Here is a 12,315-nt window from a genome sequence, read left to right as displayed (position 1 = left end):
CCCTTCAAGGGAGGCTCCCCACATGGACAGATGTTTCAAACACAAGTGTGCTAACCAGGAAAGCTGATACAGGCTATTTCACGTCCACCTGCTCTAAATCATACCAGTGATACCTCAGTAGCTTGATTAAGAATTGCTTTTCTAAAGTGAGTTTCTGATTCTCATGCTGACCCCTTCTGCTCTTTCCCCCAGCAGACATGTCCCTTTCCTGCTGCGAGCCATCTCCTCTTGCTGGGAGTCTACAGCACCCCTGCAGTTTGTTAGCTCATCTCTTGATCTTTCAAGCACCTCTTTTCTCCTGCAATGGCAAATCAACAGGGATGCCAGTTAACAACTTAACCTCCTAGGGAATTAGTTGACTGTTACAGCCAGTGAAGAAGTCAAGAGTCAGAGCCTTGCAGACCGATTTTCCTCAGAAGAGCCTGGTGAGACCAGCTGGGTGTCTCTTGATGCAATCTCATTAATTCCAAAATCCGATTTCACCATCCGAACAGCAGCAGCTGGCCCTCAGCATTTCCAAATCAATACTGTAGCATCAAGGGCTTCATCCTCCTGCTGAGGCATGTGGATTCAGCCCGACCTGCTAAGCTGCTCAGTCTGTCAGCCCCACAAAGGTTGACAAGCTGCACTCTAGTGCCAGCAGTCAGGGCCATCCCTGACTGGCAGCGCCGGGCTACCTGGACATTTACCACAGGGGTAAGGAGTTCCAACAGGAAAAATAAGCCTAAAACTCTCCATGCAGCAGTGAACCTTTCCATTTCCCCCATGCATTCCTGGGTTTGCTCTTATGTTAGTGTGGTAGCTTGACCTTGGCTAGACACCAGGTGCCCACCATAGCTGCCCTATCATTCCCCTCCTCAGCAGGACAGAGAGAGAGAAAATGAGATTAAAAATAACTAATGGGCTGAGATAAAGGCAGCTTAATAAAGGAAAAGCAAAGGCTGTGCAGAAGCAAAGAAAAAGCAAAATTTTCTTCACTTGCCCTCAGCAAGCAATACCCAGCCACTCCTGGGGAGCAGGGCATCAGTACATACAGTGGCTGGTCCTGAAGGCAAATTGCCTTAATAACAAGTACCCCCTCCCATCTTCCTTTCTTTTAGCTTTTATTGCTGAGCATGACGTCGTATGGTACAGAGTATCTCTTAGGTCAGCTTGGGACAGCTCTTCTGGCTACGTCCCCTTCCAGCCTCTTGCCTACCCCAGCCTACTTGCCTTTGGAGGGGTGGCGTTGGAAAGATGGACCTGATGCTGCAGGAGCACTGCTTGGCACTGGCCAAAACACTGGTGTGCTCCCAGTGCCCTTCCAGCCACCCACACAAAGCACAGTACTGTGAGGGCTGCTGCTGGAAAAGTGAGCTCCACCCCAGCCAGGCCCAACATCACTGGTGATCCTCACTGAGGGTCCCAGCCACCACATCGCAGGTTTAAATGTACAAATGATCTCCTGAATTAGTACAGTATATTAACATGTGCAGACTGGGGGTTTGCATCTGGGAGAAGGATTTGCAGATCTGGCCTTCTGGTAACTGAAACTACCTTAAACTTTAATTTGGTTTTCCTTTCCTTCTTCTATCACTAACTCTGCAGGCATATAGAGGCAGAGTTAGCCAAGTAAGTCCCTAATTCTAGGGAATTCCAATGACAGGCAAATCATTGTTTCAAGAGAGAGACTGTACTTAGTGTAATGAATATTATTATTAACAATAAATGGATTGTATAGAAAATTTTACTGTGTTGTTATCAGATTGCACATTGCATCTGAAATAACATTGGAATGCATCCTCCTCTCGGGCACCGGCGCTGTCAAGTTTGGTGGTAATGACTGGCATACAGGGAATTGGAATGACTTTCACCTTTAATGAGGAGACGAGGATCTCAATGCGACAAGGACAGTCAATGTGTCTGAAGACTTTTCATAGGCTGTAGCACTTGACAGGACCATCATTTCTAGTCCTCCATCTCCTTTCTCCTGCTCAGACCCTGTGTTGTGCTGCTTCTTGCTCAGAAGCACCACCTGCCTGCATCTCCTCCTGCCACTTCTGGCTCTCTGTAGCCCCCCACAGACAGAAATCAATGGCTGATGCCAGTTGCAGGCCAGGTCTTGCTTTCCCTTATGCATATGAGCTACCCCTGAAGCAGGCTGTCAGGTTTCACTATTTCAGGAAGAAGCCAGTCGCATGTGTCCAGTTAGAGATAGGCAGCCCGTGCTTCAGTGCACCTCCACTTTGGTGCAACATTCACACCCAGGACACAGCAAGTGCAATAAAGCAAACCATTCTCAACGTAAGTTCCACAGTTGTCAAACTGGCATATACTTTCAAATCTGGTCCTTTAAAAAGTATTAACAAGTATATAATGAGACAGCTGAAGTAAACTAAGCCCTCACATGACAGCCTCTCAGCCTGGAGACCATGAGCAGCACCTGCCTTTTCTGGCATGCTGAGACTGAGGCCACCAACCCTGGCCTGCTGAGCGCTGTGGGCACCCTAACAACCTGCCTCCTCTTCACAGATCAAGAGGTGCCCAATACCTTTCCCAGACTGAGCTGGGGAGAGGGAGCTCGGGACAAATGCGATCCTCACAGGGGATGAGTGTCCTCTTCAGCAGACTGGAGATCACTGCCTACTCTGATCTGTTACCACGCAGTGAAGACACAAGGACTGTGACTAGAAGTTGCCCCTAGCACCTTCATAAAATCTGTACAACCCATGCTGAGCCACATGCCACTATCACGTACCTCTGCTAGTGAAATCTTCCTGAAAAAGCCAGCCTTCTCTGAATGAGAAGGACTTCCAGATGAGTATGGAAGACAAGGTTCAGGCTTGGAAGGAGACCAAATGACACTGAAGAGCTTTGCATTCTGAAAAGGAGACTGGATGCTTCTGCAGCTACGCAGGGCACCCTGGCTGCCTCAATAACTACCGGGTTTCCTGACTCCTTGGTTCTCAGGAGCTTATGCCAACCAGAAATTCACTGGAAGGGAGGCTTGCTTGAGCTTTTGCAGCAGATACTGGAATGAGTTTTCTTTCCCAAGCTGTTTAGCCAGGCCCAAAAACTGACAAGCCGCCTCTTGTTTACTTTCTGAAGGCGGTTTGCAGACAGCAGCAAGAATTAATGTGGGAATGGCTGGCTCTGTTTATGCCAGTAACTCATTATAAAAAAACACACACACTTGGTTGGCATTATTTCCTCCAGCAATGCTGCAACATGAAGTTCACTCTGGGAACAAAAGCTATGAAATTTGCCACATGCCAGGAAACTTTCACTGAACCACTGAAACTGGGATTGGACAGGTCTTCAAGATACATACCGTCTTTCCTGCAACCCCAGGACAGGCACAGGTAAAGCCAGTGGCCGAAATTGGCCTCTTGATGACAGGGTATGATGCGGGGATACCTGAGTGCATATTAACACCGTTCCAAAAGACTTTGTGAACGATGTGGACAACTGACTACACTGAAATACCTTCTAAAAGGAAGCAAAACACCAAAGGGACCAACTCCAAGAAAACCAGAACAAGAACAAATAATTACTTCAAACTATGAGGATTATTTGAGGAAGCTGATGAGAGGGAAGTAATTTTTACAAGTTGTGCCCATTGTAAGCACAAGAAGTGAAATGGCAAAATATTAAAACGGAGCCACTGTTACAGCCAATGGTGCAAGCTAGGAGATTAAATGACATGTTCAGAACTTGGGATTTTATTTTATGAGCTACTGTATGGACAGCAGAACACCAATAAGCAATAATAACAACAGCAGACAGATGAGAACCTAATGATGTAAACAGTTAAACCTTCACCTCTGCATCAAATGTGGTGTACTTTCAGGGAAATACAAGCCTGCAGCTTGCTTTCGGAATGGTAAAGCTACAGTCCGCCATTATGTAAAAATGCTCATGAAACTTGACGTACACACAGAGTAAGTATTTTAATGACACAGATTTCTTCAGTCTTGAATCTATTAATTCAGCTGACAACAGTGTAGTAATTAGAAAAAAGTTCTTCTCCTTGCTTGATGTCTCTGAGAGTGACAAGCACTACACACCTCAGGTGGCTGTAAGAAAAGGAAAAGCAAAACATGTAGAAATCAACAATTCTATTTCCCTTTTAACTTTTTTAATTCTTCATGGCAAGGAGCTAAAACAATGGCTCTGTCTAGATTACTTTTGGGAATAATATGCATAGTCCAGGCCAAGGAGCCTGCAAGAACAACACTGAAATACACATAGCAAATACAAGCAAGGACAATATAATTACCAAAAAAAAGCACAGCCTATGTGGCTATGCAAATAATGTTACCACTCACACAATTATTCAGAAATAAAAAGAATTAGTCTAGACAGAGAGAAAGCCATTTATACAGACAGGAGGAGAAGCCCACAGGTGCTGGTTGGGTACACCCACTCAGCCAAACCATGTCCAGAAAGGCAACTCTGAACAGCACCAGAGACCTGCTGCAACCTATGACGATGGGTGAATTCTCCATAAACTCCAAGCTGATGGCAAACAGTTTTCTTTCAGAGAGATTTAGGAGCCCACACCCCTACACTTCCTTTCCTTTAAGTAAATGACTATGCCCTAAAGCTGAAGTATATTTTAGGGAGGAGAGCACCATCTTCTGATGCTGATGAATGTGAAAGTGAAGAACAGCATCAACCCAAACAGTCGCCACTACTAAGAAATTTAGTGTGAGGCCATTTTGAAATAAATAAAACAACAGCAAAAATATAAACAAGTATTGATAACTCTTTTTGAAGACAGAAAACAATTTAGAAACCAGAGCACCTATTTTTCAATATGCACCATAACTTTCTCCAGCCACATTTCAGAGTTTTAAAATGGCTCCAGAATTACACTAGAAGTCTAGATGTTCTGCTCTAAAATCCCTACATATCCTCTAGATGAAGATTATTTGATTCTTGAAGGTAGCAACTGGAATAGAAGTGCAATGTCTTTGATGTGTTAAATTCAGGACCAACAATACAACTTACTGTCTTACAGCTTTGAAGTTATTTTTGACTACATCCCAGTAGAGGACACTCACTTCCAGACATGCTGTCTGCCCCCGTCATCCATATTGCTCCTTGCACATATTCATCTAATTGTCACTTTTCCCACATTTCTAAACAAAAATCTGAGAAAGGCTTCTAAGTGTTTTAAATTCTAGAAAAGATGGATTTTCAGGTCATAATGAGGATGTTGCAATTCTGTAGTGTAACTAAAAGTCACATGCCTTTATACTGCATAGTATTTCACTTGTCTCAATGCAAATTAATTCTTGATTTCTCCTTGCAAATTCATCTGCTTATTCCTCACATATGCAGAAGACATGGAGAACAGGAAAGTAGGAAGGCTAAATCTCAGCTACCTCAGAAGGGTTTTTATTGCTTAAGGGTTACTACCTACATTTGAAATACATACTGAAAAACCTCAGTACTGTAATACAAACAAAATGTAACTAGTGCTTTATGGGATTCAGAAGAATTGCACTGTGGTGTAACTACTGCTTGTAAAACCACGTCTTCAGAGCTACACTGATCTATTTGCAAAGATGTGGAAAAAGGAACAAAGAGACATAGTCATAAATCACTTCAAATTAGCCTATTCAAAGAGCTAACCCTTCTGTACAGGTGCGCACTTTTGTGTAACTCATTTTCACATGGAATAACGCTGAGGTGTGTCAGTCTGATTCGTGTTAAAATAATGTGGAGATCATAGGGAAGATGCGACCTCTGTGACTATTTTGGCTGTCCTTGTACGGAGAACAGATTGAGAACAAGTAGAATGGAGTATATAGTTGTGTAAAACCCATAAGGTGCCAGAAAGGAAAAACACTCCCTCAGAAGCGAGATAATACCGGTCCTGTGGCTTGAGCAAGAGCCAAGAAATAACTAAGTCTATGCAAGAAGAAAAAATTAACAAAGGTTACCAAGAGAACATCCTCTGCGATCCCCCCATGACCACCAGCAAGGGACACTGCTCAAGCGCGGATGGGAAGAGAGCTAATTATAATATGAAGCAGGGAGAGGTAATGCATATGTATAAGCGTATTGCGAAATGCCATGAATATGTATTAGTTAAAAAAATATAAACCCCAAAAGAGACCTGTACGGTGTGCGGATTGAGGGATCAGAACAGGATCAGGACATTCTGTCTCCACTCACCCAGCGCTGTTTGCTTGCCTTTACTCAATAAACTGTAAAATTTAATTGAAATCCTGTTTAAGCCTAAATCATTTATCACATTCTTCAACCATGTTTGTCTTTTTTACATATACAGTATGCCTTATAGCATACAAATCCAACAGCTCTTTGATTCGCTCCTAACCTCTCTATGTCATGGCTGTAGACGATGTTTGGAAGATACTGTTTCAGTTCTAGTGGAAAACATCCCGGCACATCGAACTCCTGGTAACACACGTTGGCTGCTTTTTCTAGAAATAAGAAAAAGAAATTCTTTATGATCCTGAGAAAATGTTAAATAGGGTTTAGAAATGTGTAAAAGTATCAAATGTACTGCTGTACAAGTACCAGATACTTCATCAAGCCTGAAAACCATGCTTCTGTTGGGAGCTACTACACTCCTTAGAAGTCCTAATTTGGACTTACACAGGAGAAACACAACCAACTACAAAAGCTTTAATTCATCCTTACTGCATTAAACAGGATGAGCTGATTATCAACATGTATATGTGAAGGGGCACAACTTGCATAGTGCCGGGGTAGCTTACAGAATTGCCAAATGTCGATACACAGCATTTGGTTTTACAGTTAAAAAATCATCTCGAAAAAAATTTTCCTGGTGGCAAAATATGTCATATATACAGCCAGCGAGGAAATCACCATCTGTGCAGTGGGAAAAAGGGAATTTCCCTTATATGGACACTGGTCCTGGAAGAAACAAGTTTCATGGGACAGATGTTTGTATCTGTGTCAGTGAATACCTGGTTCACTACTCCAGCAGCCTTTCTGGATGCTACTTGGAGGCAGGATATCTTTAGTGTAATGCAGGCGCTGAAAGCCACTTAGAAGCCAGCTATGGCAGCAATTTAACTTTCTGTACCTCCCAACCATTCCCATGAATTATTTATTCCTCCAAACCTTAAGACCAACACATACTGTGTGAGACAGCAAAAACAAATAGTTCCCCTCTTCAGGTCCAGGAGCTGCATCGTACTAAGCGTTTCCAAGATTTTGTGCAAAAACATTAAGAAGTCTAAAAAAAGTATTACAGTCCAAACTGAACAGCGATAGAATCTTACTGCAGGTGTCACTGTGTGTGTAGTTTTCTCATGAAGCCTGCTGGACCATACCAGGGAACTTGATCTGCAACTCTGTGTACTGCCTCAGCCCAGCAGTCCTGTGCCAGAGTCCTTTCCCATCTCACATTCTGGGGTGTGTGCCTTTCATTCTACATACCGACAGAGAGACGGGAAACTGGAGGAGTCAGTGAGAAAAGCACATGGATATTTAAAGCAGTCCTGCACTGAACACCCAGCAGCCACAGAAGGCCTCAGAAGTCCCTATCCTGTAAGTGCTTATCTTGTTTTAAACGGCACTACTGTTCCCCTATAACAGTATCTGATTCTCTGTGTCACCTCTAAAATAATTTATATCCATAAAGACAAACTCAAGCCTGGAAAATTTACCTGGCAACTTACCATGTGAGCAGTTGTTGACATACTGTCCCACCGCCAGTGGGTTCTGCAGGGCAGCTGTGAGCCAGCTCTCATCACTCATTTGAAAGGGGCCAAGTTGATCTCTCCTGCTGCAAGACCTGAAATAATCAATAGCATTAACGTGAATCGCTGCTCCTTCACTTAACAGGTTATCTGTGCTTCCTCCAGGTTGTATGTGCTTCCTCCTGTAGAAAAGGCCACAGTCGCTGGGTAAAGTTACAGCTATCTGTCTGTTAGACACTCTCTACTAACCCCTCTCTCCCTTATTTTCTTTTCTCTTCCCTTCTGGGGAGGGGAGAGGGGTTAATAGCATCTGTCCAGGATTTAGTGGCCGGCCCAGCCCTAAACCACAAGACTGTCCAACCCATCTGAGAGACAGGACAGTGCTAGGGGGTGGGGAAGGGGTGCAGACCAACACTTAGATGATACGTAAAAAAAGGACATTTTACCTCCCACTAATGTGTGGTGTCTTTCAGACTCTGGTGGAAGAACCTGCACAAACCCACTATGTACAATTCCAGAAATCAGCATCAGAAGTTACCATTACAGAACTGTCAACACTCTAAAAGATGCGAAGACTCATTACAATATCAACTTCAAACTCATTCCCAGAAGTAAAATCTAGTATTAGTATTCAAATTAAGTATTATTTTAGATATTTTTCCTTATTATTAATTTTATTTTCTTTTCCCATCATATTTAAACACAAATTGCTACAAATTACATTTTAAGGTAGGCTAAAACAGTGAGACTAACTGTGTCAGCAGAAGTTCAGACTGGACATTAGGAAAAGGTTCTTCATGAGAGGGTGGTCAGGCACCGGAACAGGCTCCCCAGTGGTCACGACACCAAGCCTGTCAAAACTCAAGGAGTGTCTGGATGATGCTCTTGCTCATATGGTTTAGTTTTAGGTAATCCTGTGAGGAGCAGGGACCTGGACTTGATGACGCTTATGGGTGTTTTCCAACGTGAGATATTGTAATAACAACTGTTGCTATTAGTATTTTTTTATTAGTGTTACTGCTCCCTTCTTAAGTGCTGCTCACCTGTAGACCTGTAGAGCCAAAGTTATCAGATTCACCCTTTTGGTATTAGCAAGTCCATAGAGAGACTTTTTTTCTTTTCTTTCACTTCAACTAAGCATATTTGAGTAAGAGCTCAGAAGCATTTCAGAATTTTCATGCTACATTCCGCTCCTATTAAAAGTTTCTTTACAGGAAACAGTTTCTGTACATCAAAATTAATCTCATTGGCACTACAGATGAAGACAACAACTACATAACAGATCACATCCAACAGTTCTTACCTTTGTGCTGTTTGCATTACAAGATACATGTAGGTGGATGACATTAAAATATAACTCAATTTAGGGCAAGACAAGAGGGAACTGAGATTATTAGTACTGCTGTTTTAAATCAATTGAGATTCTCCTATTTCTTTTGACTGCTTACCTGTACACTGATCTTGATAGTCCTTTATTGTTCCCATCAATAAGGATGCCATCTATGCACTTGAAAATAAAGGGATTGCCAAGGGACTGGAAAAAGATGGGCTCATGCTTTCTGTATACTGTACCTGTTGCAAGACAGACAAAATTATTTCAGAAGAAAATAAGTTAACTGTCAGAATGGGTTTATGATACCATCCAGTCCCCTCCACACAGAAACTCAAAGGAGACAGACTCAGTAGGAGGGAACTCCTCTCTCAGTTAATGACATGACCACTTGAAAACGTACAAGCTTTTAGACACATCTTTGTGGGATGCAAAAAGTATCTAAATAAGCTGAGATATTCCAAAGAGAGAAGCCAGTGAAAGAAATAATTAAAGAAAAGGCCTGTGTCCAGTATCCATGAGAGAGGTAGATAGGGTATCACAGCCAACCGGCCTGCTTCAGAGTGGAAAATGTCAAGTGGTGTTCAAGAAAGCACAGCTGAAGATATTATGCTGTGATGTTACTGCTGTGTCAGGACCCTTCAGAAGCACACACACAGACAGCAAAGAACCTGAAACATTCCCCTCTCCACCACCCTGGTCAGAGATTTTTCTTGGTATAGGAGAAGGGAAAAGCCAACCCAAGAACAGACAAATCACTTCAGCAGACCATTTCCCAAGTCTGCGGACAGGATTTAACCTACCCTGTGTTCCAAACACAGAAAAGTGACAGCAGACTGGCTTGCAATTTTTCATGACATTGCAGTCCTGCATCCCTCACACCTGCCACATCTTCAGCAGCCCTCCTAGAAATCCTTCATTGCAACTGCACAAGGAGCCAGGTGAAGGCCCCACCAGCAGTCTGCACTCACTGCCGAACAGGCAGGAGAGCACTGACCTCTCTCCATAGAGAGCAGCCCTGCAGGCTCCTTTACACCCCTGGAAAAGGAAAGCATTTCAACAGCTCAGTCTCTTGTTCTGCAACATGAGCTGTTAGAGGAGACTCTCAATGAGCCTACTCTCACATTGAGGATGTGCCTGAAGTTCAAAGTGAGCTGCAAGTTTGTAGGCTCATTCCCAATTGGCAGTCACTGAGTTGACCAGTCAGTAGTAATGGCCAGACACTCCTGCTCTGGGATGGCAAAACGTGCTCTGCTGCCCAGTGCTCAGACTGGTCCCAAGCTTGCACTGGTGGCATAAGCCAAAGACCATGTGCAGGGGATGATTCTGTCAACAGATGAAACAGAAACAAATCCAGACTGTTTCAGCAGAGCTGTCCTAGCTTGGCCATACTGACAGCACTACACATCTTTTTCGACAAGTGAGCAAACACAGTTCCAAAAAATGAGGAGGAGGAACAGAGAAGTGCTGATTTTCCAAACATACTTTATGGAAGAAAGTTCTTCTAAATAAGAGGTTTATTTTCATTCTCCAATTTGCACTTCTGTGGTCTGAAAAAGCTCAGAGTCTTGTCTGCTGATCTGTGTGGAGATCTCAAAACCCCATTTTTCAGAACCTTATCCAAAACAGAAACTATAAAGAATTAAAGTATATTATTCATCTACTTGAAATTGCTCCCATCCATTTGTTTTTAAAGAATCCCGTACAACTTTTCTAGCAGCTGAAAAATCAGACTTTGAGTACTGAAAGGTTTTTTTTATAATCAAAATTACCACTCCAATCTTGCTTTGCTTATTTCCAAAGTAACTCTAGTCAGTTTATACAGAACTACTCCCATTCACCATAACTTGCGATTTTGTTACGGAATGACATAAATAAAACCCATAAAATAAAAATTAGTGTATAATTTGGCATTCTGTAGTTAGTTAGAAATCACATCTAACTTAACCAGAAAAAAGAACATTTCATTACCAGGATACATAGATACAACCGTTCCTTTTGGTACAAAACCTCTGGTAACAAAGACTCCAGTTCCAGCCGACACCAGGGAACTTTTGTCTCGAGTAACCGTGAACCCCAGTGTATTAAACAGGACTTCGTCTGGACTAAACACATCTTGACTTAGATTTTGATGATGTGACTTTGATGAATTAACTTTTGATTGCTTCTGCTCAACAGTCAGTATTTCCAAATATTTACATCTGATTTCTGGAAATAAGGCCAAAATATGCACTTGTCTAGTGAAGTCATTTATGAACAGAGCTTTAAATATTTTCAGTAGTGTTTCAAAGACATCTTCATCAGAGATAATTTTGTCTTGGGAGCTTTCAGAAACATACCGGAGGGTCCTGTAAAGAAAAAAAAAATTAAGATTACATTTTTGCTAAATAAAATACAGAAAAGCCATTTTACAGCAGCAACTCATAGGCACTGTTGTTTCAAACAAACTCAAACTAGTATTTTTTCATACCTGTCCTACTATAAAACCATCATCTGATGTATTTACAGCAAGACAAGTAGATTAAACCCCACTGAGCTCTTAGTGACAAACATACCAAAAATCAAATATATGTGATCATCGAAGTTTATAGAATACATATATAGCTCATTACACTTTAAGCAAGGCAATGACAAACATTATGCTGACTAGGGGGAGTTTCATTTATGCTACTTATCAATGTCATACTCATTTAAATTCACATAATACTTTTACCTTTAAAAAAAGGGCAAGCACATCACTGAAAAAAACCCACACTTACCTATCTAGTTTTAATGTTAAATACCATTTTAAAGTATCCAAACATTAGAGTTTTATACCAGAGATGTGACACACAGGCCAATGTCATTCCAGTGTTCTAAAGGGCATGAAGAAGGACTCAAGTAACTACAAGCCTGTCAGCCTCACCTCTATCCCTAGAAAGGTGATGGAACAGCTTGTTCTTGGCGTCATCTCAAAGCATGTCAAGACAAAGAGGACTATCAAGAGTAGTCACCATGGATTCACCGAGAGGAAGTCATGCTCGATCAATCTGATAGCCTTGTATGATGGCACAGCTGGATGGACTGATGAGGGGAGGGCAGTAGATGTGGTCTACTGTATCCTCTACTTTTGACACCGTATGCCATGACATCCTTACAGCCAAATTTAAGAAATGTGGATTGGATGATTGGAGAGTGAGGTGGATTGGGAACTGGCTGTAGGGCAGAACTCGGTTGTAGTCAGTGGGGCAAACTCTAGATGGAGACTTGTCTAGTGGTGTTCCTCAGGGGTCAGTACTGGGTCCAGCTCTGTTCAATGACATG

The 12,315-nt window shown here is 42.4% G+C and overlaps 1 protein-coding gene across 1 annotated transcript; it reads right to left on the bottom strand.

The window, feature by feature from the left end:
* Positions 1–3,967: 3,967 nt before the first annotated feature.
* On the bottom strand, positions 3,968–11,360 carry SETD9 (SET domain containing 9; the record flags this gene model as incomplete). The annotated part of the gene is made up of 5 exons (XM_010178693.1): positions 3,968–4,055; positions 6,329–6,434; positions 7,662–7,777; positions 9,131–9,254; positions 10,984–11,360. Coding segments are annotated over 5 exons (811 nt in total), but the record flags the coding sequence as incomplete, so codon positions are not given.
* Between the last annotated feature and the right edge of the window lie 955 nt (positions 11,361–12,315).

This window comes from Mesitornis unicolor, unplaced genomic scaffold (genome assembly GCF_000695765.1).
Source record: "Mesitornis unicolor isolate BGI_N332 unplaced genomic scaffold, ASM69576v1 scaffold21312, whole genome shotgun sequence".
Classification (NCBI taxonomy): Eukaryota; Metazoa; Chordata; class Aves; order Mesitornithiformes; family Mesitornithidae; genus Mesitornis; species Mesitornis unicolor.
The sequence above is the reverse complement of the archived record's forward strand: the minus strand, read 5'-3'. Positions and strand labels throughout refer to the sequence as shown.